The 27,833-nt window shown below is 39.9% G+C and overlaps 2 protein-coding genes, 1 long non-coding RNA gene and 1 pseudogene across 3 annotated transcripts; all 4 read left to right on the top strand.

The window, feature by feature from the left end:
- The first annotated feature begins 542 nt into the window (after positions 1 to 542).
- LOC101726628 (vomeronasal type-1 receptor 4-like) lies at positions 543 to 1,513 on the top strand (annotated as a pseudogene).
- Positions 1,514 to 16,065: 14,552 nt separating this feature from the next.
- Positions 16,066 to 16,986, top strand: LOC101696492 (putative vomeronasal receptor-like protein 4). The gene is given in 3 exon segments (XM_087181082.1): positions 16,066 to 16,555; positions 16,558 to 16,627; positions 16,629 to 16,986. Coding segments are annotated over 3 exon segments (903 nt in total). The 5' UTR covers positions 16,066 to 16,080.
- Positions 16,987 to 19,217: 2,231 nt separating this feature from the next.
- On the top strand, positions 19,218 to 27,030 carry LOC147826258 (uncharacterized). The gene is made up of 2 exons (XR_015439401.1): positions 19,218 to 19,952; positions 25,104 to 27,030. It is a non-coding gene; the product is annotated as an uncharacterized LOC147826258 (long non-coding RNA).
- Positions 19,951 to 27,030, top strand: LOC147826257 (uncharacterized). The gene is given in 3 exon segments (XM_087181879.1): positions 19,951 to 21,812; positions 21,815 to 22,030; positions 22,033 to 27,030. Coding segments are annotated over 3 exon segments (4,398 nt in total). The 5' UTR covers positions 19,951 to 20,294; the 3' UTR covers positions 24,697 to 27,030.
- Positions 27,031 to 27,833: the final 803 nt, after the last annotated feature.

Here is a 27,833-nt window from a genome sequence, read left to right as displayed (position 1 = left end):
ATATTAATGATGTTGAAGAAATAGGATTTGCAAGTGTCTTATATAGGGCTTGGGGAAGGCAAACGGGTTAAGCAGAAGACAGTGGGTACTGGAATTAGATTATAAAAGTATGATAGAATGAAATAAAAATCACAGGGAGAAATTCTGGTTGGAGAACTGGGAGTTCAATTTAGCTGTACTGAAATTGAACATAGGTGGGACCTATAAGGATTTAAACAAGTGTGTGGACTTTCTAGTATGGAGCAAAAACAATCTGGGTTGAAAACTTAGATTTCCAAATGCCATCTCTCAAGCTGGCATTTGAGACTTCATAGAATAATCCACAGAAAAAGGGGATAGAGTCTTTCAAACAAAAATTTGTACACTATATATATCACAACTGTACCATTTCTCAGCTTTTTGGCTAAGATCATATATCATGACTGTCCCTTACATTCCAGGGAATTGTGCCATAAAATATTTTGTATAGATACATATGATTATTACTAAAGTTTTCTTCAAAGAGACATTTGCTGGATCCAACCTTTTTTGCCTATGAAGTAAGAAATGGCTTTGAACCTTGTCAAGGGAACAATTTTAGCCTTTGTAATTGAACTTGGCACTGTGGGGAATATCTGTGTCTTTGTAAATTATGTGCTCATGTTTAGAAACACTGAGATGAAATCTATACATCCTATTCTCATCCATTTGGCTTTTACAAATCTTGTAATGCTTCAGTGCAAAGGAATACCAAGGACAACAGCAAATTTTGGTTTGAGAAACTTCCTAGATGACACAGGCTGTAAGATTGTTGTTTACCTGGAGAGAGTGGCACGGGGCCTCTCAATCTGAACAAGTAGTATCCTCACAGTGGTCCAGGCCATCACCATGAGTCTTAGGCACTCTTGGTGGAGGAGGCTCAAGCCCAGATCTGCACAGCACATTCTTCCCTTGTTTCTCTTCCTTTGGATATTCAATTTCTTGATGACCATCAACATACTCCTTTATACCAAAAGTACCAGCATGAATACATCACAGGGTAATAAGATTGACAACTATTGTGATTTTCAACCAGAAAGTCAGAAAATAAGGTGGATTATTCTCACTCTCATGGTCCTACGTGATGGTGTGCTTCAAAGTGTCATGGGTGGGGCCAGTGGCTACATGGTATTTCTTCTCCATAAGCACCATCAACATGTGCTCCATCTGCAGAACTCCAAGTTGGTCTACAAAACTCCTCCTGAAATCAAAGCTGCTCAAAGCATTCTCCTGCTGATGCTTTGTTTCCTTTTCTTTTATTGGACAGATTGTGTTTTTCTACTTTTACATATCTTCTTGAAGAATACTTCCATGATATTCACTATTCGAGAATTTCTGACCCTTGGTTATATAATTATCAGCCCATTTGTACTGCTTCACAGAGATGGACACCTGGCTGCATGTTGGCATGCTCCATGGGAGAAACATTAATCCTATTTCCTTGATCTTTTCAGCAAGTAATTTTGAAATAGTGTCTTTTTTGTATTATATGTAATTAAAAACTCAAGTGAGAATAGCTGAAAATTATAGTTACATTTTCACACAATGGAGCTAGCAACAATCCTGAGCTAACCCAGAGGTCATAGAAATAAGACAAACTATCTTCTAATTTCACAGCCTGCATTCTTAGACTATCATTAAGCCTGTAATATATGGCTCTTTCACTACCAGCGCTGCTGGTAGTTAAGAAGAAGGGGGAAGGTCATGATCAAGGGATAATGTCTGGTGCTTGGATATATCACAGTGACCCCATTAATTTGTACAATCAACATATATACATGATTACAATTTTAAAATAAAGCCATTTAAATGTGATAGAACAACAATTTAGTAAATTATGTCAAATTTACTTACATATTCACTCTTTGACCCAAGAATTTCATTCTAGGATCCAGTTGTGCAGATATGATGGCTCATGTAGTGAAAAATATCTATTGTGGTGCTATTTTAAAGATTAAACTAAATATCCACTAAACATCCATTTTGCTTGGTATTTAAAGACTTTGAATATATTCATTTACCCAAGGGGTTTTTCTTTAATTGAGTTTGTGAGAAAAAGGGGCAAGTTCAAATTGCATTAAGGTGTATTTATACTTAACTTTAAAAGTCATGCAAACTAATAGTATTTAAAAATGGAGTACAATAATATATTTAACTTTGTGTCATCTTTATTATGAACCTCTGAAAGAACACAAATGCCATTTAAAGTGAGGTTGCCTGTTTTGAATTTTAGAATTTCACTATTTACTTTGCATATTTTCTAATTTTCTTACCTTTCTTTTTTTGGTATCGGGACTCAAACTCAGGACCTTGAGCTTGCGAGGCAGGTGCCGGCACCACTGAGCTAAGTCCCTGGCCCCTTTTTTATCTCTTAAATGTGTTTTGAAACTAGTGAATGAAATATTAATGATGAACACAATTTGTGGTTTGTTTCAAGACATAATCTGTTAGTGATTTTACACTGTCTAATGCCATCAATCTCTGTGTCTTATACATCCACAGAATACTATGATTTTATTTAGTAAAGAATTTGGTTTTCATTTTTTTAGGTTGAAATTAAAAATACATGTTTGTGTAGAAATAATAATCGTGTTTAGAAGTTCTATATGAAAACATTTTGAAAAATCTGAGATGATATTTTGAGGATTTCACACATTCACAAAAGAAAATATTAGAATTCATAAGGAGAGACTCTTACTCTGTCATTAAAAATGCCCCTAAAAATGCCCTTTATGGGCCCGTTTATTAGGATGTTTTACTTATCTAGTAAACAATGGTGAACATTTATTTTTCTGTTAGGCTGTTCCATGTTTATACAGATTTTAAGGAGGTAACTAATGTTATTATGCCACACTCTAAAATGTTTAGAGAATTATCTTTGTCATATAACTATGACCTGCTTGAAGACAACAGTACACTCTTTATCTTAGCTTCAGTTTTCTTGTGATTGCCTTTTTGTAATATCTAACACAGAGAAGAAGATAAAGTTAGCAATCTCTGAGTAAATAATTAGCCATCTATTAGAAAGAAAAGAATGTAAATTCTGGAAATGCAATTAGGAAAGACATTGGAAAATTTAATCATGAAGAACAGATAGTGGAGCAGTAAGAGTGGATAGAAAGTACCTAGATGAATAAGTAGATGTTTTGTGACTGTTCCCCCAAAATGGTTAAAGTCTGTCTTTGGTTTAGCTTCCCCGATTAAGCAATATTCTGTTTCCCTCTAAAACGCAGGATTTCTGTCTGGAAAAATTTAAATCACCATTAGAATTATAAGCTGAAAATAATTAAAATAGAAAAGCATAAGCTTAAAATTACTGCACATCTAAAGGAGTGGAAGATAGGAAACCAAAACTGTAAGTAATGATTGTTAAACACTTTCATGGCTGGTAGCTTATCAACTAGATTTGACCTCTTGTATTTTTACAGATTTTTACTAGTAAAAGAGAATGAGGTAAATTGCATCAGTTTTCCCTTTGAAGTTTACATGATTTTTTTATTAGCACCTGTTAGCAGTTTACAGTCATCTTGGGAAATGGGTACATGTGCATAATACAGCTTGGTTCTCTTTTTAAATCCCCTTCCTCTTCCCTCCCACCTCCATCCCTCATCCTTTAAATCTCCTTTCCTTATTTTTGTTCTTGTTGATATTATTACTCTTATTTCATGTTTATGACATAATGCTTACATTCATTGAGGTTATTAGGTTCCTGTACATGACATGTCATTATTCTACTTATTTCCTCTTCCTCTCCCCCTCTCCTCTCACCCACGTTCTCTTGGATCCCTTCTCATTTGCAAGAGATCTATACCTTGTCTCCTTCTAGCCATCCTTTATTGTGCTCTTTGTTTGTAATTTGCCTTACTCAAATGAGATCTTATGTAGCATTTAAAGATACTTGCACACTCCCCCAATTTGATGAAAAGATAAACCTTCAATTTCAAAGACCCCAAAAGACCCTACATGGAATTAACAACAATCTGGACCAGTAATAATCAAGTTTTTAAAAATTGAAAAGAGAAAAAAATCATGAAATCAACCAAAAAGAATGCATTACATACTGTGGCAGAATGCCACCTGGGATGCTAGAGATGAACGGAACAAATTACTCAAGAGTCCAAGATTGCAAGGATGCTGAGAGGCCAGAGGGACTGCTCCAAAGGATGGAGAGCAGTCCCAGAGTGAGACCAGTTCAGATTTTATTCAAAATATTAGGAAATGAGAGCAAAAGGACAAATGAAGAAAATGATCACTCAAGGGACAGAGTACAGGCATGCTAGAGGCATGCTGGTGCTAATCTCAGCACTCATTGAAACAAGATGAAGTAACACTGCAGTCTTGTTCTGCTCAACTAAACTGAGCAGATTAACTGATATTTCCATCTTGTTCTGTCCTCTGCACGTATGTTCTTTCTGCCCTATAACCCTGAGCAGAACAGCTTGCTATATTCAACATGTGCCATTTCCAGTGCTTAGCCTTCTGCTACAGAGAAATGTAGCAGAAGCAGTTTGGGGTCTTAAGGACAGCTGCCAAGTTATAGTGTGCCCACAACATATAATGCAATAATGATTCCTAAATGTGACTGCATTTCACATTAGAAGTCCTGGACCTATGACAAAACTCAATTGATCTCTGAATTTCTTCTCAGACTGGCTGTTCGCAATGACACTTTGGATCTCCAGCAAATATTGTCAGTTAGTATTCAGTGTCCATAAACCTCTGAAATGTATAGTTTTACCCTTTCCCCAACTAACCATCCACTGTAGTAAATGATTGCATGTCTCTTTGGAGAAGAGTAGGAGAAAGATGATGAATGCACAGTGTACATTTTTGTCTGTGTAGTAGAGATTCCATCTAAGGATCCACATTTCTGTCATTGAAGGAACTCCAGGTCTGCAAGTGGACTCATTAATGAGAATTACTGAGGAGCCATGATTATCTGTTCTAGTAATATAATCAGATTTCTGTTCTCAGACATAGATCTTTACCCGTTACACAGATCAAGCAAGATATTGACAGTTCTCAGATATTTCATTTCTATATACACCATGATCAGCTAATCACTGTGAAGGACCTGAGTCTCACAATTTAGATTATTCTTCATTATGGTTACCATGGCCACCTTAAACTTGGTAAATAACTGCCACTATGTAGCACACATGTGACCTTAGAAACAGATTACCCCTCTTATGTTTAGGCCTTCCAGCTTAATGGTAGCAGTTCCTAATTTAATGTTTCATCCATAGAGAAGTTACAGCGGAGTTTTTATAGTCTCTTAAACTATTCTCACAAATTTCTTCAATATGTGGTATTGAGGAAAATGGATATCCACATAAAAAAATGAAAGTGGACTCATATCTTACACATACCGCACACAACTCAAAACGGATTATACATTTACACATAAGACTCAAAGTTATAGAGGCCTTCAAACACAATATGGGAAACATTCCTTCATATTAGACTTGTCAATGTGTGCTTTGGATATGGTACAAAAAGCAGATGAACAATGGAAAAAATTATCAAGTGGCATAAAACAAAACTAAAAAGCTTCTACAGACACAGAAAACCAACAGAACAATGAAAGGCAGCTTGTGGAATAAGAGAAATATTTTCAAACGATGTGCCTTGTAAATATTACCCAAAATATATAGGAACTCATATAAATCTATAACCTAAAGACCCAGATAACCTATTTTTAAATGGCCAAAAGCCCTGAAAAGGTGATTTTTTCAAAGAAGACATACAAGCAGCCACCAGGCACATGTACAGGTGCTCAAATCAATAATCATCTGGGAAGTGCAAATCAAAACCCCAGTGAGATAACACATTGCACCTGTTAGGATAAGAATTATGTAAGAGATAATTGATAACAAATGTTAGGCCAAGCAAGGAGAAAAAGTAACTTTTGGATACAGAAAATGGCTTTTTGGATATATTTTGTACACTTGGTGGGAATATAAATTATTATACTGTTCATGTAAAGCAGTATGGATTTTCCTCGAAAAATTAAAATGTGATCAAAGAAATAATTCACATAAAGAATCAAGCAGAACGAGAAAGGAACCCTTCTCCATTGTTGGTGGGAGTGCAGACTGGTGCAACCACTGTGGAAATCAGTATGGAGATACCTCAAAGAACTAGGACTGGAAGTCCCATTTGACCCAGCTATTCCCCTGCTGGGTATCTTCCCAAAAGAATAAAAGAATCATACCACAGCGATATATGTGCACAAATGTTTATAGCGGCACAGTTTGTGATAGCTAAAACTTGGAAACAGCCCAAGTGCCCATCAACTGGAAACTGGATAAAGAAGAGGTGGGTTTTTTATAAAATGGAATACTACTCAGCCATAAAGAACAAGAAACTAGAGACATTTATAGCTAAATGGATGCATATTGAGGCCATACTCTTAAGTGAAATAAATAGGACACACATGTGTAAATACCGAATAGTTTCTCTAGTGTAAGAAACTGAAAGTGTAAATAAGGATTAAAATGATTAAAATGAATAATTGATAATGTGAAATATTAAAAGGTCCAAAGGTGTAGGGGTGGTGGGAGGGGAAGCGGAAAGGAAAGAAGGGAAAGGAAAAAATATGAGAAAAGAAAAAAATGGAAATGAAATCTATGTAAATAGGGAAGGGTGGAGGGGGTGAAGGGTGCACAGGTAATGGAGAAAAAATAAGAACCAAGATTCATCATGTACAAGTACAAGCACCCAATGATAAATGTAAATGTATTGTATACCTAGAATGTACCAATAAAAGAATTTTTTAAAAAAAAAATCAAGCAGAAGACATTATTTACAGTACCTAAATTCAAGATGTACTACAAAGTGGTAATAATCAAAATATGTTATTTGCAGAAAAACACACATAAGAGTTCATGGAATAGAACAGAGAGCCAGTGAGGGAACCCACACACCCACAGTCAACCGATTTTTGACAATGGTGCTAAGAACAGGCATTAGAGAAAAGACAGTCTTCAATAAGTGGTAGTGGAAAAACAGATATTCATATGCAAAAAAACTAGTCCACTAACTGTCACCAATCACAAAGATATTAAAAATGAATTAAAATTTTAAACGTAAGACCTAAAATTATAAAACTAGTAAAAGAAAGTATAAGGGAAAGACTTCAGGATATTGGACCTGGCAAGAATTTTTAAAATAAGGCACTGAAAGGGCAGAAACACAAGCAAAAGTAGACATATGGGATTATATTAAACTAAAAAACTACAGCACACCAAAGGAAGCTGTCAGCAGAGTGAAAAGATAGCCTAAATAATAGCTGAAAATATTTTAAACTATATGACTGATAAGGGATTGATAAATAAGAATCACAAAACTCAATTAGCAAAGATTAGGGTATTGCTCAATGGTAGAGCATTTGAAAGTATCCTATGAGAAACGAGAGATTATTTGTAAGGGAACAAACGTTCTCAAATAACATTGTATTTCTCATATGAAACTATGAAGCTGAGAAAATTAGAACTGAATGATCACCTTTCCTCATTAAATCCCTACTCTGAATGCACAATGACATTGTGGGTCTCTAGAAATTCATACCAGTGTCCATTCATCTCTGAAAAGGACGAATGAATTTCCATTCCCACTACACAACATCATAGTAAATGACCATAGGCCTTTTTGTGAAGATCTAACACAAAAAGAAGGGAGATGAATGCTGTACACTTTGATTACTGGAGTGGGAAGGGCTCTGGCTTCCCCTTAATTCAAGGGATTAAGAGACTGTAACTGATTCAAATATTAGAACTGATTGATAATCTAGTAATTTGAGTCATATTTCTGTTCACTTGATTCTGTCTATTATAGATCAAGAAAGGCACTTTTACAGCTCTCATCTAATTCAGTTCTAAACATGCCAGACTCCATGATCAATGGGCTAATGCCCAAGACCTATGAGTCAAGCCATTCTAAGGACTGGCGATGAGCACAACCATATCCATTTTGTCTATGGTGATTAAATCCTATAACTTGTGCCCTGTAACCTTGGAATCACACCATTTCATTGAGTTTAAGGATTTCATTTCAATAAAAAATATCCACCAGAGAGTGGATCTAGGATGCTGGACTATCCTCGAGAGATTATTTGTCACAGCCAAGGTGAAAGCCTCCTGATTTGAATGAGCAGGTTTTATGTGAGAAATCAGTACAGCATTTCAATCTTTCTGAGGCTTTAGATAATTTCCTCTAGGGTACACTGAAGAGGTCCTAAAGTTTCACCTTCATTCAGTATAGCAAATTTGGTTCACACAACCTAGAAAAACTTGAATACAATCCTACCTCCTTGACCTACAATATGAAAATCATAATCGCTGCTTAGTGTTCTCATATCAATCACTGTGATCTGATTCATTACAATACTTTCACACATTTTTGATACATTTTCACACATATGCCCCTGGATGGAATAACAAAAAGTCTAGGAACTTTTCCTGAATGATTTTCAACAGTTTATATGGCTTTGTTCTAGATACTGTCGGCTCTAAAATCCATTCCAGGATTTTCATGTGTCCATAGAACATCATGAAATGTCTGTCCTGTTGATCATAATTGGATAATCTAGTCCTCATTCCCTAGTGGAAAATTTGGGGATCAGAGCCAAAACATCATACTTAATCCTATCAAACCTATAAATCTGGTGAATTTTTGGAAAATATAAGATATAAGTGTATTTAATTATCATATAGGAATGAATAAACTTTAGATCTAAAAAATTCAACTCCCAAAATGTCCTGATTTCTTCAGGAATTAAATGGAATCAGATGTTTTGAAAAGAATGAGAATTTTATAGATATTAACAACCTAGGATTTTTTCCTAGATGGCAGTTTAAATTTCAGCAGCATATCCCAATCTCTGCACAACCTGGACTTGCAAAACTGGGAAACAAGTTAGGACAGAAAAAAAGAAAGAAAAGCTCTGGGAAGCAAGAAAGAGCTGATCTAAAAAATAGAAATAATAAAGGAACTGGAGAAAATGAAGAAAACACAGAGAAAAGAAGGAAGCAGACTGCAATAATAACCTCAGTTCCCAGGGAGAAGAGAAATCTCTACAAACACAAAGTAATCCCAGAAAGGGTTGCCAGCCCAGGGAGGAAAAAAGGACCAAACCTTTAACCCTAGCCCCAAGGAAAGCCATTGATACTGTAAACTACAAATACAGCATGTGGTTATATTCTGAAAATGATTCCTTCTGCACACAGCCTAAAATTGAAGAAGAAATCCATTCCAATGCATGCCATATTTGAAAATTATTAATCAGGAACCATATTGGGAGGAGATTAATTGTTTAAGACTGAGTTACTCTAGGAATCAGAAGCCAAAAAATAACCATATTTTTTTGGTTTGGGGGGTTACCCTGCCATAGTGACTGGTTGGGAGATGGACACAAGAGACAGTCACAGAGAAGGTTCAGGCTAGATATAAACCCTCTGGGAAATTTAACCTCTGAGAACATAGTGGACCCAACTTATGTGGTGAGAAAGCCAGGTCAGCCATGTGTTGTTATCAGAGTGAGCTGTGTCTGAAAGTGCTGGCATTAAGTCCAGCAGACTGCTTGACTCCTTCATTCCCACCCTAATGCCTACATCCAGCACAGAGCTCAGTGGTCTGTTTATATCTCCCATCTGCCAATGTGATCAGGGATATGGCTTAGCTTGGATGGTTGTCACAGACTGGGGTATAAGGACAAAGGGACCTCTGGAGCAAGGGAGGCACCTCAGTACGACAGCCACAAAGCTGGGCTGACAGGGGGGCACACAGAGAAAGGGACACTGAGAGTGGCTGAAGTGAATATAGCCCCAGGGCAAACACCACAGCATTGATCCCACCCATAAGGGAAGGTGGGACAGGGCAAATAGTGAATATTCCCCATATCTGGCAGATTCCAATATGGCAGGCACTGGAAAATGCAACTCTTTCAAACACATGAAGGAAGTTTTGGGACTCACTTCTTTTATTCTTTGTTAATATTTGGGGGTTTGGGATTTTTTCTTTTCTTTCTTTCGCTCTTTGCTTTATCAGTTCCAGATAACTGGGTGCTGGTCCAAATACATTATACCTTCCCTTCCCCCAATAAATGGAGGCCACTTACATTGATGGTTATTACTGAGAAGTATTGAGTTATTCCTGTCATTGTCATTATTTTTCTGTAGCTGATTCCTTTATTTTTCCCTTCTGTTGAACTGCTCACCCTGCCCACAGTATTCATTCCATTAGATCTTTTGGTGTTATTCTTTTCATTTTCTCTGCCTACAATATCCTTGAGAGTTTTTGTAATCCTGAATTGGTGGTCATAAATTTTTTAAGGTGCTCTTTGTCACAGAAAGTCCTTACCTCTGCATCAATTTTGATAGATAGTTTAGCAGGATATATAAGTCTGGTTGGAAGTTGTCTTCTTTTAGGGCTTGAAACACTTCCATTTAAGCTCTCCTGGTCTTCAAAATTTGTGTTGAAGACTCTATTGTAATCCTAATTGGTTTATTTTTATAAATGCTCTGGTTTTTTCCCTCTAATAACCTTTATGATTCTGTCCTTTTGTTGGACTTCTGAAAATTTGACTACATGGGATTTTGTATGCCTTGCTTACAAATATGTTGAATTATTTCCCCATATTTGAAATATCTTCTACTAGAATTTTTATGAACATATTTTTAAGCCATTTTTCCTGTCTTTTGGGTTTTCTCTAAGACCAATTACTCTTCTATTAGTGTTCTTTGTGCCTTCTAGCAGCTGTTGGGTCCATTTCCCTTGTTCTCCTATTCTTTTTTAATTTTTATTTTTATTAATACATCTTTGCAGTACATAATGATTATATTCATCAGAGGGAGTTGATACATTTATATGACACACCTTAATTCTTTTTCCATCCCTTTCTTCTTGCTTCCCTTCCCTTGCACTCTATCTCTTGCATCCCTTTCCCTTTTGCAAAAGACCTATCTTCCCTGTTTCCCATTATCTATGTTTCATTTTTCTCTTTAATTTACATATATTTTATGAAATGAAAGAATGCCTAAGCAAGAGCCGAAAATCATTCTGTAGTTTTTTTACTTAAAACATCTTCCTCAGGTTGAACTGAATCAGCTGTTCAAGCAACTGTGAATTTGCCTAATTGCTAGTTAGGCAGTGAAATTTAGCAATCTTATGCACAAAGATATTAGAGAAGACTCCCAAGAGTCTTGCTAAAATCAAATATCCTATATTTATATCTCATATTCTGGCATGATTATTTTACTTTAACCATCAGGATGCAACATGACAAAACAAACAGCCTCTGGTAGTGTTTGTGTCTCTTATTGTCTTGAAGGTATCTCTGAGTATATAAGCATTGCCTCAGCCCTATCTTCTAGTTCTGGCACTCTGTTCTCACACAGGTCACTTCTGTCACTCATACATTCAGTAGAAGTTTTTGTCTTCTGCTTTTCTGCTTGATATCTTTTGTGGACACTAATTCTTTGCTAAACTAGTCATTCAGGTTTTGTGCTGTATTTTGTAAGTCAGCTAGCTTTTTCTTTATGTCTTCTGCAAGCTCACTGATCATTTTGTGTATTAACTCTATACCTGAATAGCTAAATCATCTTTTAACTTGCTGAGCACCTTATCAACCTACTTTTATGTTTCTTCTTTTATCATTTTGTATAATTCGGCCATTTGGCTTGTGATTTCCTCCCCATCAGAGCTCCACGGATTAGCCCTGGAACAGCTGGCATTTTTTGGAGCCATTTTATTGCCTTGTTAACTCATGTTTCTATTTTTGTGTACGTGTTCTGAGAATAGGTGATTAATTATAGTGGAAAGATTTTGTTGCTGATGTGGAGATTACTTTAGTTAATGTCTGCTTTGTAGTGATGTACTCTGGATGTGGCTAACTGTAGGCTTTTGTCTCTGTCCCAAGATAGATCACCTCCATTTATTTGGGGAGGGGCAGGTACAATGTATTTGGACCAGCACCCAGTTATCTGGAACTGAGCTGCAGCAATGTTGATAACACAAAACAAACCACATATAGTTTCACAGTAAAATCCAATTAATAGTAACAAATATACCACCCTTGGCAATAGCAAAGAAATGAGCAACAATAATACAGTGAAAGACAGACTATCTTTTGACATACCAAAAGAGCCACTTGAAGCTACCATTGTACCAACTTTAACAATAGAAAAATGATCAACAGTAATAGTATACACACAAAGACAAACCAAATAGTACTGACCCACAGTAAATGTCTTCTAAATGCAAAAACTACACTATCATTAACAATAGAAAAGGGTACAACAATAATAGCACAGAATCAACTAAATGTCTAAAAATTAATAAAGCTTAATAATATCTATAAAAATGAAGGAGGAAGGAAAGGGAAAATGAAGGAAGAGATAGTTTTAAAAAAGAAAAGGAAGGCCAGGGATTTAGCTCAGTGGTGCTGTGCCTGCCTTGCAAGTGCAAGATCTTGAGTATGATCCCTGGTACCAAAAAGAAAGAAAGAAAGAAAGAAAGAAAGAAAGAAAGAAAGAAAGAAAGAAAGAAAGAAAGAAAGAGAGAGGAAGAGGAGTGAAAGTGAGATTAAAGGATACAATTAAAGAATTAAAAATTAGTGGAATTAGGTAAAAATAGGTGGGAAAAACAAATGAGAAAAAGAATAAAGCAAAGAGTGAAAGAAAGAAAAAAAAAACCCAAACCCCTAAATATTAACAAAGAAGAAGAGATGTGAGCTCCAAAACCTCTTTTATGTATTTGAATGAGTTGTATTTTTCATTGCCTGCAGTAATGGAATCTGCCAGATATGGGAGATTATTCACTTCGCGCCCTGCCCTGCCTCAATTTCCCAATCAAAAGACACAGATTGGTAGAATGGATCAAAATACAAAACCCAACAGTATGCTCTTGTTGTTTGTTTTTTTTTTTGATGCTGGGGATCAAACTCAGGACCTTGTACTTGTGAGGCAGGTGGCAGAACCACTGAGCTAAATCCCCGGCCCTCCAACAGTATGCTATTGTAACAGCAGGGAGCCACATACATGTGGCCACAGAAAGTTGAGATTTGGATCTGCACCAACGGTGAAGAGCCATATTATGATTTTATTTAGATAAAGTAAGTTTATTACGAAAGTACAGCAGATATGAGCATAGTCCAATAATATATTACTACACAACACCTTGAAGCAAGGGACAGAACCAAAAGATAAAGGAGAATCCTCTGGAGAAGGATCCTCCATGAGATGAAGCTTTCAGCAGGCAAGAGAAAAAATATCAACCTTATATCCAGTTTATTAGTTTCTTAAGTACTGTACTCAGACAAATGTGGCTTGATGCCAACAGGCTGCATAACTGGAAGGGATTGTTCCCAGCATTGGCCAAAGCCTGGCAATGGTCAGTACTGTGTGGTGTGTGTGTGTGTGTGTGTGTGTGTGTGTGTGTGCATGTGTGTGAACAGTTATCACTATACACTTCTTTTTCAGGAGATAGCCTTGCAGAAAGACATGCAAGCCAAGCTCATTCAGTGAACACTTGCATTTCTATTACTCTCATCACTTTTAACCCTTTCCCTGACAGCTATATAAAAGAAATCATTGACTAAAAAAGTCAAAGGATGGAAAAAAAATATTCCATGCAATAAAAACCCAAAAGCAAATAGGAAGAGCTATCTTATTTCCAGATAAAGTGAATTTCAAGCCAAAATGTATCAGAAGAAGCAAAGAAAGTGCTTATATATTAATTATTGGAACAATTAAGCAGGAAGAAATAACAATTCTAAATATATAGTATCAATTACCCAATTACATAAAACAAACATTACTGGACATAAAAGATCAGATATATAACAGCACAATTATGGGGGGGGCAATACTCCACAATCACAAAGAGACAGGATAATTAGTCAAAATTCAATAAAGAAATAGCAGAGTTGAACTACATCTTTGACCAAATAGACTTAATAGATATCTATAGAATGTTTCACCCCCGAAAAATAGAATGTGCATGCAGCACAAGGAACTTTCTCCAAAATAGCCAACATACTAACCCATGAAGCATGTTTAAATAAGCATGCTTAAATAACAAATGAATCAAAACTGTTCCATGTATATATTCAGATTGTAGTGCAATGAAAGTAAAAAATGAAGTCAATCACAAAAGGAGCCACTGAAATTATGCCAACACGTGGAGATCAAACAAAATACTCTTACATGATCAATGAGTCACAGAAAAAGTCAACAAAGACATGAAGTTCCTAGAATCAAATGATAATGCCAGTAAAACATACCAATTTCTCTTCTCCCTGGGAACTGAGGTTAGTATTGCAGTCTGCTTCCTTCTTTTCTCTGTATTTTCCGCCACCTGCCTTGCAAGCACAAAGACCCAGAGTTCAATCCCTGGTACCAAAAACAAAAACAAAAGTGAATTGACACTTCCAGGCTATTCAGTCTTGACATTCACAAGGAAACACATTAAAATATCTCTCCAAACTGGCTTGTCAGTTCATCGCTGTGACTAATGTAGAGTTTTGCAACAATAAACCTCATTTCATAATTTATTTATAAACTAGATTGGAACCTTTATTAGTAGGTGCTGTGCTAGGCAATTTAGACACCAGCTAGGAAGGCAGTGTCTCTCATATTTTGCTCTGTACAATGCAGGAAGGAAGCAGACACACAGAATAGAGAGTGTGCAGCACAGGCAGCACATTTTAGAGATAAGAGAAAGTGGAAGAAACAAAATCCTAAACTAATTTGTGATCAGTGGGCAGCAGTTAGCTATGAAGGATAATGGTAGGCAAAGAGCAACCCAGAGGTACTGCACATATTCTTGTGAGAGAAGTGCCAGTGTTACATATTTTGGGGGTAAGAGATAGTTTAGTAAGGAGGACAGGATGGCAAATTATGAAGGATAAGTACAGTTGTAGTTGACATGCAAAGCTTCTATTATATGTAAAAAGTAAAACAAAAGATTTCTTGTTCAAAAGCTCACTTTGGCTATAATAAAGAATGCCATGAGACAAGAAAGGGCATACATACCATTTGTAAAGCAATTATACAACTTACATGTGAGACATTAGGGAGGCTTGATCTACAAGATGGGCCTGATGGAACTGAGAAAATCAGAAGATTTGACAAATACTAAAAGTTAGAGCCAGGGATTTAGCACAGTGGTTTCACTGCCTGCTGCACAAGTGCAAGGACCCAAGGTCGATCCCTGGTACAAAAAAAAAAAAAAAAAAGTTAGAGTAAGTAATACATGTCTTTGTTGCAGTCCACATAACCAGGGCCTAAGAGGGAACTTTCTCTCTGATGCTTTACTGGGAAAGTGGTCTCAAGAGAAATGGAGAGTAAGAGCAGGATAAGTAGGGGGAATAAAGAAATCAGCATCAATTGAGCCCACCTGTGTAGAAGACTGGGCAACAAATTTTACCACTGATTTAGCCCCACCTGGAAGCAAGAAGGTTTGACTTTTCTACTCTCCTACCTAACAGCCTCTGTGTCACCTGTGCTCAAGACTTACCACAGGGTTCGAGGAGAAGGGTAATAATTCTTTGGAAAAGCTGCAGTGATTTCTTAGCTCACTACTCACTTGAGGGATGTGTGTGTATGGATCTAAAGTGAAATACAAACCCAATAAAATGATGTGATTGACTAGGTGTGAAAAAGAAGAAGGCATTGAAGGTGATATTTAAATCAAGGCTTAGAAATTGATTTTATGGTGCTGCTTTTAGCTTTTGTCTAGCAGGAAAATAGTCATATAAATTTTAGAGATGAATGATACAAAGAAAGCCCTTTTAGGAAGATGGCCAGATGCATTAGAATGAAATTTATACCCAAAGTGTAGTTGTCATTGTAGTTGTCACTTCCATAGAAGAGGAAGCAAGAAAAGAAGAGGGAAAGGGGCAAAGAATGAGTTCAAGCACCAGCTAGGGAAGAGCTGTGTACAGTTACATATCTCAGAAACAGTTCTTTACATTAAAGTCAACACAGAGAAAATGCACAGACAAGAAATGTGTCATCTTTACTTATTTGTGTTTCTCAAAACATTTTTTTCCTAGTCCTATCCATGACATCAAATTGGAGTAACCTCATCCAGAGAATCATCTTCCTCTCTCTTAGTGGACTTGGAATTATTGGGAACATCCTTATAGTTGTAAAACACATATATGTTTTTGTCATGATTACTGAGAAAAGACCCATAGACTTTATCCTCATCCACTTGGCTTTTTCAAACACAATCATTATATGTAGCACAGGGATCAGAGGTACAATCACAATTTTTTATTTCAGAAACTTCCTAGGTAGTGTTTGTTGTAAAATTGTGATTTATCTTGAAAGAGTGGCTCGTGGTCTTTCCATCTGCACCACCTGTCTGCTCAGTGTGATCCAGATGATCACCATCAATCCCAGGATCACCCTGTGGAGAAAGTTCAAACCACAGACTTCATGGAAAGTTCTTCCCTGTCTTCTCCTCTTTTGGATCTTTAACGTCCTGCTAAGTTCCAACTTGCTCCACTACATCACAGCAGTCAGTAGTATGAACCATCTGGGCTTAGAATGTATGTTGGGCATTGTTACATGCTACCATCTAATCAAATAGTTACATGGATTTTCCTCTTTCATGGCTCTTCGAGATCTTATCTTCCAGAGTCTCATGGGCTGGAGCAGTAGCTACATGGCTTTCCATCTGTACAAACATCACAAGTGCGTCCTCTACCTGCATAGCTCCAGGTTTGCAAACATTTCCAGCCCGGAAGTCAGAGCTACTCAAAGGACTGTCATTCTCATGATCTGCTTCTTTTACTTTTACTGGGCTGACTTCATTTTCTCCTTTTGCATGGGATCTATTTTGCCACATGGTTCCACAACATTAAATATTAAAATATTTTTAGCACTTGGTTATGCAGGTGTCAGCCCCTTTGTCCTGATGAGCAGGGACATTCATGTTGCTAAATACAGGAGTACATGCTGAGAACCTCACTTCTATACCCTTCCTCCATAAACTAAAGGTATACATAACAGGAACTTCTCTGACCTAATGATCTAATGTATCACAGCATTATTATAATAGTTATTAATATAGATTTCTTTTTGTTTTAAGAAGCCTGGAACAAGGCAATCTAAGGCTGGATCCCAGGTTCCAGGAAGGGGAAAGGAAACATTCTTAGGAATCTCTTATTCCACCATCCCTATCATGTGGATTTTAGCTTCTTGTTTGCACAGGGGAAAATATTGAAAACTATGCTGTTGTCAGTAATCCCCAAGTCAGATCTCTTAAGCAAAGCTCCAGGAAGTTACCCAGTTTTGCTATCTATCTAGTGTTCCCTCAAATGGAATTCAAAGCTTATCACCTCCCAGAAGTCACTTAACACTAAATGTGTGCCAGGAGCTTCCAAGGAACCATGAACATTAGAGAAGTATGGGTAGAAAGGATTTCAGGCCAAATCGTTTATCTGAGGTCGACTTGCAGGACAAAGTGGGGATGATCGGTAAGCTGTTAACTCATGGTATCGTAGACAGCTAAGTTAGGTAGGAATATTACAGGAAGTCAGCCAGGGCTAGGCCCTTGAGAGAGTCAGGAAAAAAGTAAAAACACATTACAACTGTGGCTGGAGGCACATCTCTTGGAGGCTAGGCCTCAGAAAAAAAACAAAATGACCAGGCCTAAGATAAGTGCTAACACTTGGTCTAATGAAATCTAGACAGACATCAGTCACCTCGTGGGTAACCAAGACCCTCAGACTCATGCCTTCCTGAGAAGTTCTTTATTCTTTCCATGTGCACTTGCTATGTGACTTGCTGCCACATTGCGTCAATATTACCTGAGCAACTATCCTTATAATCTTATTGGTTGATCATAGTTGTAACCCACATTGTACCCGAGTGGTTGTGCTCTGTAAAACTTCCTCTGAGAAGTGGGATCCTCAGCAACCCACTTTCAGAGCCCCTCCTGCCTCTCAGGAGCTGTATCTTTCCCCCTCAATAAATATTTCCTACTCTTAAGATGGGAAAGGAAAAATTATGAGAAAAGGAAAAAATGGAAACAAAGTCTTTGTAAATAGGGAAATGGGGAGAGGATGAAGGGAGCACAGGGAATGAGGAAAAAATAAGAACCAAGATACATCATGTACAAGTACAAGCACCCAATGATAAACGTAAACGTATTGTATACCTAAAATGTACCAATAAAAGAATTTAAGAAAAAAATATATATATTTCCTACTCTTAACTTCCATTTTTCCTAGAATTCATTCTTCAGTTTTAGAGAACACAAACAACATATTAGACATCTAACAGGTTAGGAGTTATATTTCCCTTATATCATATTTGGAGGTCCTAATATCATTACCTGTGTTATTGGCAGCACTAGGGATTCAGTTGGTAGCTGTTTCCCAACAGAATTCCAAAAGCATTAAAGAAACTGGTGAGAATAAATGCAGCAGGATAATCCCAACTGCATCATTGTCAGGTAGAGTTACAAAATACGTAGTAAAGCATGGAGGGTAGAAGTTCTGCAGTTTGAAGATAATGTTCCAGATGAGGCTGGAAATCCACAACCTTGCAAGCTAACTGGTTTCCCCTTCCTGTGACTCATTGCACAGCCTCTCCAGGACGGTGGCTCCTTTGCTCAAGTCACAATGGTCCAGGAACCCATAGTGCCACCCACTCAAGGTGGGGCTTCCCTATTCAGTAAATCCATTCAGCCACACCCAGAACTATGCTAATCCAATTAGGGGACTAATCCAGACATCACACCCTTCATTCATATTCACACACCTTGAATCCAGCCACTTCCTAAAACCTCCACCTATAAGCAAATAAGGCTTTGAGGGAACATCTAGATACAAGCATAGCACCATGTAATAATTTTTATTAAATGTATTGGGGTGGGACACAATAAGGCTCTGGGGAAGACTAGAGTGGTGACTATTAGTGGACTATTAGTAGAGAAAACTGAAGCAAATTGTTTCATGCAGCTCCCTTTTCAGGCATGGACAAGCAGTTTTGTCTGGTAGTTCCTCAAGCCCAAGGGGCTCCCCTTAGGGGAAATTTTCTTCACATGTATATATATCTATAATTTTAATATAGAATTATATATTACAGTTTTAATTCTTAATAACTTCAGAAATTCAATCTTAAAACTTATGTATAAATAATTTATAAACACATTTAATAGATCAGGCCGGGGATTTAGCTCAATGGTGCTGCTCAAGCACAAGGACCACAAGTGGCCCCGCAAGCCCAAGGTCCAGAGTTCAATTCCAGATTAAAAAAAAAATTAATAGATCAAAATATCTTGTCTATTTATAAATCTTAAGAACCCAAGAGCACTTGTGGGACCAAAATGACTCCATTTTGGAGCCGTCTCCTTTGTTCTCTCAAATTTGTGCTTATCTACTCAAAATTCCTAAGTTTATTACCCAGCCATCTGTGTACTCAGGGAAAAACATTCCGGACACACTATCTATGGGATAAGCAGTTAATGGCTAACTGCCCACAAAAGATAGATGTGACCATTAGTCAGTGGATCTGCTAACCATCAGCTTATGACAGTCGACCACTAACCTTTGCCCCCCTTCTCCCTTGCAAAAATCTATACGTAACCCCCTTAACCCCCCCTAAGCCTAACCAATCAAAACCCTACACTTCATATGTATTTAGTATTAACCAATCACCTGGCTACTAACAACCAAAGCTTGTTGTATACTCAATAAAAACCCTGCTAGTTTTGAGGCTCGGGGCTCTCAATCTCGATCCGCTGCGTCGGTGACAATTGAGAGTCCCTGCTTAAGCTTAAATAAACGACCCTCGTGTGCTTACATCGGAAACGGCCTCCTGGTGGTCTCTGGGACTTCACGATCTGGGCACAACATTTGGGGGCTCGTCCGGGATCCCAAGACCTTCAGGACTCCCGTACCGGAGGGTCAACGCCGGCTGGTGAGTGTTTTTTGTGTTTGTAAAGTCTGGGCCTATTTTCTGGGAAGGTCGGCAGACGGTCTAGGCGGACGCGCTGCAAGGGCCGCCGACCCGGGATCCTGGAAGACGTTCCGGATTCCGCTGGTGGGGACGGAGTGCCCCAAGAGTACGAGTCAGTGAGACTCCTGGAGGGACGGTGCGGGTCGCTCCCGCGGCACGGCAGGAGGCCGTCGTCCCATTTGCATTGCCTCCGATCAGGCGGAGGACAATTTTGTCTCTCGTGTTTTTCTGTTGTGTTTGTCTGTGTGTTGTACTGACTTGGACTGAGACGATGGGACAGACTGTGACTACCCCCTTTCCCTCATGAAAGATCATTTCAAGGAAGTTAGGGAGAGCGCTCGTAACCTAAGTTTAAAAATTAAAAAGGCTAAGTTCATCACCCTCTGTAGCTCGGAGTGGCCCACCCTTGGGGTAGGATGGCCCCCCGAGGGAACTTTTGATTTGCAGATTATTCGCAGAGTTCGTAAAGCCATCCTCCCCCCCGATCAGATACCCTACATCGCCGTTTGGGAATTTCTGATTTCTAACCCGCCCCCATGGGTTAAGCTCTTTTTGCCTTCACAGCAGCAGCAACCGGAGTTAATCCTGACGGCCAATGAAAAGGCTCCTAAAAAGCGCGCGGATGAAAAACAAACCGAAACCAAGCCAACCGCGCCACTTTACCCTGTCCTCCAGGGAGGGACCGAAGAAGATCTTATATTTCCTCCCCCCTATTCCCTCCCCTTTCTTCCGCCACAGCAGGCTGGAGGAGGTGACCCAGTCCCAGCCGGGGCTAGGGAGCCCGCCCCGGGCGCCGCCGACAACCGTGATGGTCCCGCCCAAAATACTCGTCACCGGCGCGCCGCCTCGCCGGCAGGACCGGCAGACTCAACTGTCTGCCCGCTGCGAGCAATAGGGCCCCCTGATGAACATGAAAACCAGCCTCATCATTACTGGCCCTTTGCTACCAGCGATCTTTATAACTGGCGCCGACAACACGCCAATTTTTCTGATAACCCTAGAGATTTGATTAACCTGTTAAAAACCGTTTTGTTTACCCATCAGCCCACTTGGGATGACTGTCAACAGCTTCTGCAGGTCCTGTTCACCACTGAGGAACGAGAGAGGATCCAGAATGAGGCCAGGAAATTGGTTCCTGGTGACAATGGTCAACCCACCACCAATGCTGACACTATCAACACTTCTTTTCCTCTGTCCCGACCCAACTGGGACTTCAACACGGCAGAAGGTAAGGAGAGGCTTTGGGTCTATCGCCAGGCTCTATTAAAAGGTCTGAAAGCAGCAGCGAAGAAGCCTACAAATTTGGCTAAGGTAGGGGATGTACAACAAAAGTTAGATGAAAGCCCTGCTGCTTTCCTAGAAAGAATTCAGGAAGCTTTTCGTAGGTACACTCCTATGGACCCAGAAGCAATTGAGACAAAGGCAGCTGTAATAATACATTTTGTCAACCAGGCGGCGCCAGACATTAAGAGAAAGTTACAGAAAGTAGATAGGTTAGGAGAAAAGAGTATTCAGGACTTAGTGGCAGTGGCAGAGAAAGTGTATAACAATAGAAAAACCGCAGAGGAGAAATGAGAAAAAGCTGATGACCGCCAGACCCGAGACTTAGCTCGGATCCTTCTGGCTGCCACTGCGGGAGAACAGAAGGAACGTGAACGTAGACTAAGAAAGATTGTGATAAAAGGAAAAAACAAAGAGAGACACAGAGAGCGCCCCCAGTTGGGGAAAAATCAATGTGCTCATTGCAAAGAATATGGACACTGGGCCAGAGACTGTCCCAAAAAAAAAAAAAAAAAAAACAGGAAGGACGCCCCAAGGCCCCTATCCTGGCTATGGATGAATTAAATGATTAGGGGGGACGGGGTTCGGCACCCCTCCCCGAGCCCAGGGTAACCTTAAAAGTGGAGGGGAGACCTATCGAGTTCCTAGTGGATACAGGGGCTCAACATTCGGTCCTACTTAAACCATGTGGCCATGTTTCTGATAAGACCTCCTGGGTTCAAGGAGCTACAGGCATGAAAAAGTATTCATAGACAACCCAAAAAAAACAGTAGACTTGGGAGTGGGCCAAGTAACCCACTCATTTATGATTATACCAGACTGCCCCTACCCCTTATTGGAAAAAGACTTACTGACTAAATTAGGGGCTCAAATTCATTTCCAACCCGGGGGCACAAAAGTCCTTAATCAAGAGGGAAGGCCCATTCAGGTACTAACCATAAACCTAGAAGATAAATATCTGCTACATCAGAAGAGGGCCCCTCCTGATCCTGACATGGAACAATGGCTCATCATGTTCCCACAAGCATGGGCAGAGACTGGAGACATGGGGTTAGCTGCACACAGAGCACCAGTGTTTGTAGAAATAAAACCTGGGGCAGATCCTGTACAAGTTCGCCAATATCCTATGCCCCTAGAGGCCCAGAAGGAAATAACTCCACACATCAGGAGGTTGCTTGCTCAGGGGATTCTTAGGCCTTGTCAATCAGCCTGGAACACCCCCTTGTTGCCAGTGCGAAAACCTCATTCTAATGACTATTGGCCAGTGCAGGATCTCCGGAAAGTGAACAAGAGGGTTATGGACATCCACCCCACAGTGCCTAATCCATACACCCTTTTGAGTTCACTTCCCCCAAGCCATCGATGGTACACAGTCTTGGATCTCAAAGATGCTTTTTTTAGCCTTCCGCTAGCACCCAAAAGCCAACACATCTTTACATTTGAATGGAGTGACCCAGAACAAGGCCTCAACGGACAGCTGACATGGACCCGATTACCCCAAGGATTCAAAAACTCTCCCACCATCTTCGACGAGGCCCTACATAAAGACCTGGGTGAGTTTCGCCTCCAGAACCCCCAACTAACTCTGTTACAATATGTAGATGACCTCCTCATAGCAGCTGAAACGCGGGAAGACTGCCTAAGTGGAACCAAGAGACTCTTGATAGTCATAGGAGAACTGGGGTACCGGGCGTCCGCCAAAAAGGCCCAGATCTGCAAACCCGAGGTAAGCTACTTGGGGTACATGCTTAGGGAAGGGCAGAGATGGCTGTCGGATGCTAGAAAAGAGACAGTTCTTAAGATACCCACACCAGATTCTCCTCGGAAAGTCAGAGAGTTCTTGGGATCGGCGGGCTTCTGCCGCCTATGGATACCGGGGTTCGCAGAGCTCGCAAGGCCCCTTTATGAGGCAACCAAAGACAATCAGGCTTTTCAATGGACAGAAAAGCTACAAAAATCTTTCGATCAAATTAAAACAGCCTTGCTGACGGCACCAGCCTTGGGCTTGCCCGATATTACTAAGCCATTCCACCTTTACATTGATGAAAACAAAGGAGTCGCTAAGGGCGTCCTGGTCCAGCATCTAGGGCCATGGCGCCGCCCAGTGGCGTACTTATCAAAAAGACTTGATCCAGTTGCGTCAGGATGGCCCCCGTGCCTAAGAATGATTGCAGCAGTAGCTCTAATGGTCAAAGACGCTGACAAGTTGACATTAGGCCAAAAACTATGCGTGACCACCCCTCACGCCATTGAGGGAGTCCTAAAACAGCCTCCGGATCGATGGCTCAGTAATGCTCGCCTGACCCACTACCAGAGCTTACTCCTAAATCCAACCCGAGTTGTCTTTCAGGCCCCGGCTGCTTTAAACCCAGCCACACTGTTGCCAGACCCGAACTTAGAGGCTCCGCTTCACGACTGCACAGACATCCTGGCCCAGGTACACGGAATTCGAGCAGATCTGAGTGACCAACCATGGCCAGATGCAGACAACACCTGGTACACTGATGGGAGCAGCTTTGTTCGTGAGGGCCACAGGTATGCTGGGGCAGCTGTGGTGACAGAAACTGAGGTCATTTGGGCAGAACCATTGCCCACCGGGACCTCAGCACAACGGGCAGAGCTCGTAGCCCTGACCAAGACATTGACTTTAGGACGGGGCCAAAAGTTAAATATATACACAGATAGCCGGTATGCCTTTGCCACTGCACACGTCCATGGGGCCATCTACAAAGAAAGGAGACTCCTGACAGCTGAAGAAAAGACTATTAAAAACAAAGAAGAGATCCTTGCCCTCTTAACAGCCCTCTGGCTACCTAAAAAATTAGCCATTATCCATTGCCCAGGACACCAAAAAGGTGACACTCCAATTGCCAGAAGAAATAATTTAGCTGACCAGACAGCCCGAAAAATAGCCTTAAAGATTAATCTGACACTGGCCACTCAGCTGCCCGATCCGGGAAGTGCAGCCCTACCAGAAAAACCCCAGTACACTGAAGAAGATTTAAATTGGATAAAACAATTACCTATGCCTCAGTGCCTCAACGGGTGGTGGAAATCTTCTGATTGTAAAGTCATCTTGCCTAAGACACTGGGAGAACAAGTTCTCTCCAAGATACACCGGACCACCCACATGGGCACTCGAAAAATGCAAGATCTCCTGAGACATGCTGAAATTAAGATCCGTGATGCTAATTCTAAAATTGAACATATTGTTGCTACCTGCAAAGCCTGTCAATTGACAAATGCCACCCACAATAGGGCCAACCCAGGAAATAGGCTGAGGGGAAGCCGACCTGGAGCCTATTGGAAATTGGACTTCACCAAGGTAAAACCTGAAAGGTATGGTTATAAATACTTGTTAGTTTTTGTAGACACTTTTTCAGGATGGACAGAAGCGTTTCCTACCAAACATGAAACAGCGTGAAGTGTGACTAAGAAACTGCTAGAAGACATCCTGCCAAGGTATGGTTTTCCAGTAATGCTAAGATCAGATAATAGACCCGCCTTTATTTCCAAGGTGAGTCAAACCCTAGCACAGATATTGGGGACGGATTAAAAATTACATTGTGCATACAGACCCCAAAGTTCAGGACAGGTAGAGAAGATAAATAGAACATTAAAAGAGACCTTAACTAAATTAACCTTAGAGACTGGCGGTGACTGGGTGACTCTCCTTCCCTTCGCCCTCTATAGGGTACACAATTCACCCTATAAGATGAGATTAACTCCCTTTAAAATCATGTTTGAAATTCCCCCTCCCATTATTCCCAACCTTCAATCAAATGTGCTTGTTAAATTTGATGACCAAAAGTTGTTACTTTCTTTAAAAAGCCTCCAAAGTGTGCATGAGGATATCTGGCCTAAATTAAAAGCCTTATATCAAACTGGACCGCCTCCCGAGCCCCATCGCTATCGACCAGGAGACTGAGTCTTCGTCCGGAGACACCGACAAAAGGACCTTGAGCCCCGTTAAAAAGGACCCTACGGCACAGTCCTGACCACGCCCACCGCTCTCAAGGTCGACGGGATTGCCTCGTGGGTGCACTACACCCACGTTCGCCTTGCAGATCCTCACGCTGTCCTAGAGGACTTCGTTCCATCATGGCAGGTGTCCAAAGACCAAGACAATCCCCTCAAACTCAAGCTGCGTCGTCGACGGTCATGATTGTGATAACTGTACTTTTGACACCGATTTTAAGAAGACAGAACCCACATGCTCCCCTAAATTTAACCTGGATGATCATCAATACCGCCACAGGTGACATTATTAACAGCTCGTCCAAAGTGAGCCCACCATTAACCTGGTGGCCTGCTCTAGAGTTTGATCTCTGTCGGCTAGCCACTGGCAGCTGGGATATCGGACACTGGAGCCTAGAGTCACGGGGAAGGCCTGAATGTGGGAAAACAAAAAAGGGGTGTACCCTCCCCCCGGTCGATTCACAAACACCGGGTTACAACCATGTAATTCGCAGGGCAATATTACGAGACACCCCCTTCTACAGAGAGGACTCTGCGTTGCCTTAGATAAAAAATGTTGTTTCTATGTAGATCATTCAGGAGTGGTCAAAGAGTCCATGGCTAAAGTTAGGGAGGACATCGCCAAACGTAAGCGAGAAAGAGAACTATCTCAAAACTGGTTCGAATCTTGGTTTAATTCTTCCCCTTGGCTAACTACCCTAATCTCTACCCTGCTAGGCCCCTTGCTTATCGTGTTACTACTGTTGACCTTTAGACCTTGTATACTCAATAGACTAGTTTTGTTCATCAAAAAACGAATTAACGCTGTTCAGTTAATGGTGCTCAGGTCCCAATACCAGCCAATTCCTACCGACTTGATAAAATTAACCCCCAGAGGCCCATGATTGGCCCTCTATAGCATCATGAGAAGGGGGGAATGTGGGACCAAAATGACTCCATTTTGGAGCCGTCTCCTTTGTTCTCTCAAATTTGTGCTTATCCACTCAAAATTCCTAAGTTTATTACCCAGCCATCTGTGTACTCAGGAAAAACATTCCGGACACACTATCTATGGGATAAGCAGTTAATGGCTAACTGCCCACAAAAGATAGATGTGACCATTAGTCAGTGGATCTGCTAACCATCAGCTTATGACAGTCGACCACTAACCTTTGCCCCCCTTCTCCCTTGCAAAAATCTATACGTAACCCCCTTAACCCCCCCTAAGCCTAACCAATCAAAACCCTACACTTCATATGTATTTAGTATTAACCAATCACCTGGCTACTAACAACCAAAGCTTGTTGTATACTCAATAAAAACCCTGCTAGTTTTGAGGCTCGGGGCTCTCAATCTCGATCCGCTGCGTCGGTGACAATTGAGAGTCCCTGCTTAAGCTTGAATAAACGACCCTCGTGTGCTTAGATCGGAAACGGCCTCCTGGTGGTCTCTGAGACTTCACGATCTGGGCACAACACACTAAAATTTACATTTAGCAACTGATTACTCAGGTGGTACAAAGATTTATAATACATATTTTTTAAATGTACTTGTCTCTAAAAATAATTTTACATAATCTATGGAAATAAAGATATTAGACAAAAAAATTAATACTTCAAGTATCTCTTGTTAAAAAATCCCTTAAAAAGTTGCTGTGCTTGAAACTTAGAAGCAATGGACAACATAGCTTTACTTTTTAATCAAACTAAATGTTATCTTGATTGGGTAAAATGTATGTTAACAATTTTAAAGACATTCATTGTTCAGTATCTAATCCAATAAAGTAGTACCTTGATCTCTGCCTGACTTGTTGGTCTCACTTCTTTCTTAAGAGTTCATTTTACTGTTCACAGTTATAGACAAGAAACGTTATATCTTCCATCCCCTTTTCATGAACTATTTTGGCCTATTATCACAATCCCACTCTCCTTCTCTTGTTCCTCTCTCTCCCTCTTCCTCTCTGCATTCTCTGTTTATTTTTCACCTCTTTCTTCTAACATTTAGAGCTTTATAAAATTGACCTAAGGGAGAATTCCATAGACATTTCAATAATTTGAAGCTAAATGCCTCTTCAGAAGTCTGCTAAATATTAGAACAATTTGTTATATGAGGTAAAAATTTTTTAAGATGCTCCAGTAAGATTTAAAAACTTAATACCATAAGTACAAAATTACTCTTGCTTACAAGAGCAAAAAGGAAAGTAAAAGAAAGGAAAAAAAGAAAATGAGTTGAGAAAAGCTAGGTGGAAAGAGACTGCATGAGGAACTTAGTACACAGAGAAGACCCTTGTCAGGGCCAGGGATTTAGCTCAGTGGTTCCACTGCCTGCCTCACAAGCCCAAGAACCCAAGTTCGATCCGCAGTACCAAAAAAAAAAAAAGACCCTTGTGAGAACTTACAGTGGACACCTCAAAAGGTGGACTCAGACCCACATGTTCAGAGTACAATGGCCTGATTATCCATTACCTTCATCACCAAACACAAGTTCACAGCGTGCCACTGCTTCTGAGTACCTCATTTCACAAGTTATATAGACTTGGAACTCCTACAGAAGGATGCTAAGAAGATGTGTTGGAGACATCTGGACATGTGGAGATGGCCGTCT

Source organism: Heterocephalus glaber, unplaced genomic scaffold (genome assembly GCF_053883595.1).
Source record: "Heterocephalus glaber isolate CG9 unplaced genomic scaffold, H.glaber_assembly_v1.0 deba00001472, whole genome shotgun sequence".
NCBI classification, from domain to species: Eukaryota; Metazoa; Chordata; class Mammalia; order Rodentia; family Bathyergidae; genus Heterocephalus; species Heterocephalus glaber.
Note: the sequence above shows the minus strand (reverse complement) of the source record. Positions and strands in the feature narration are given on the sequence as shown.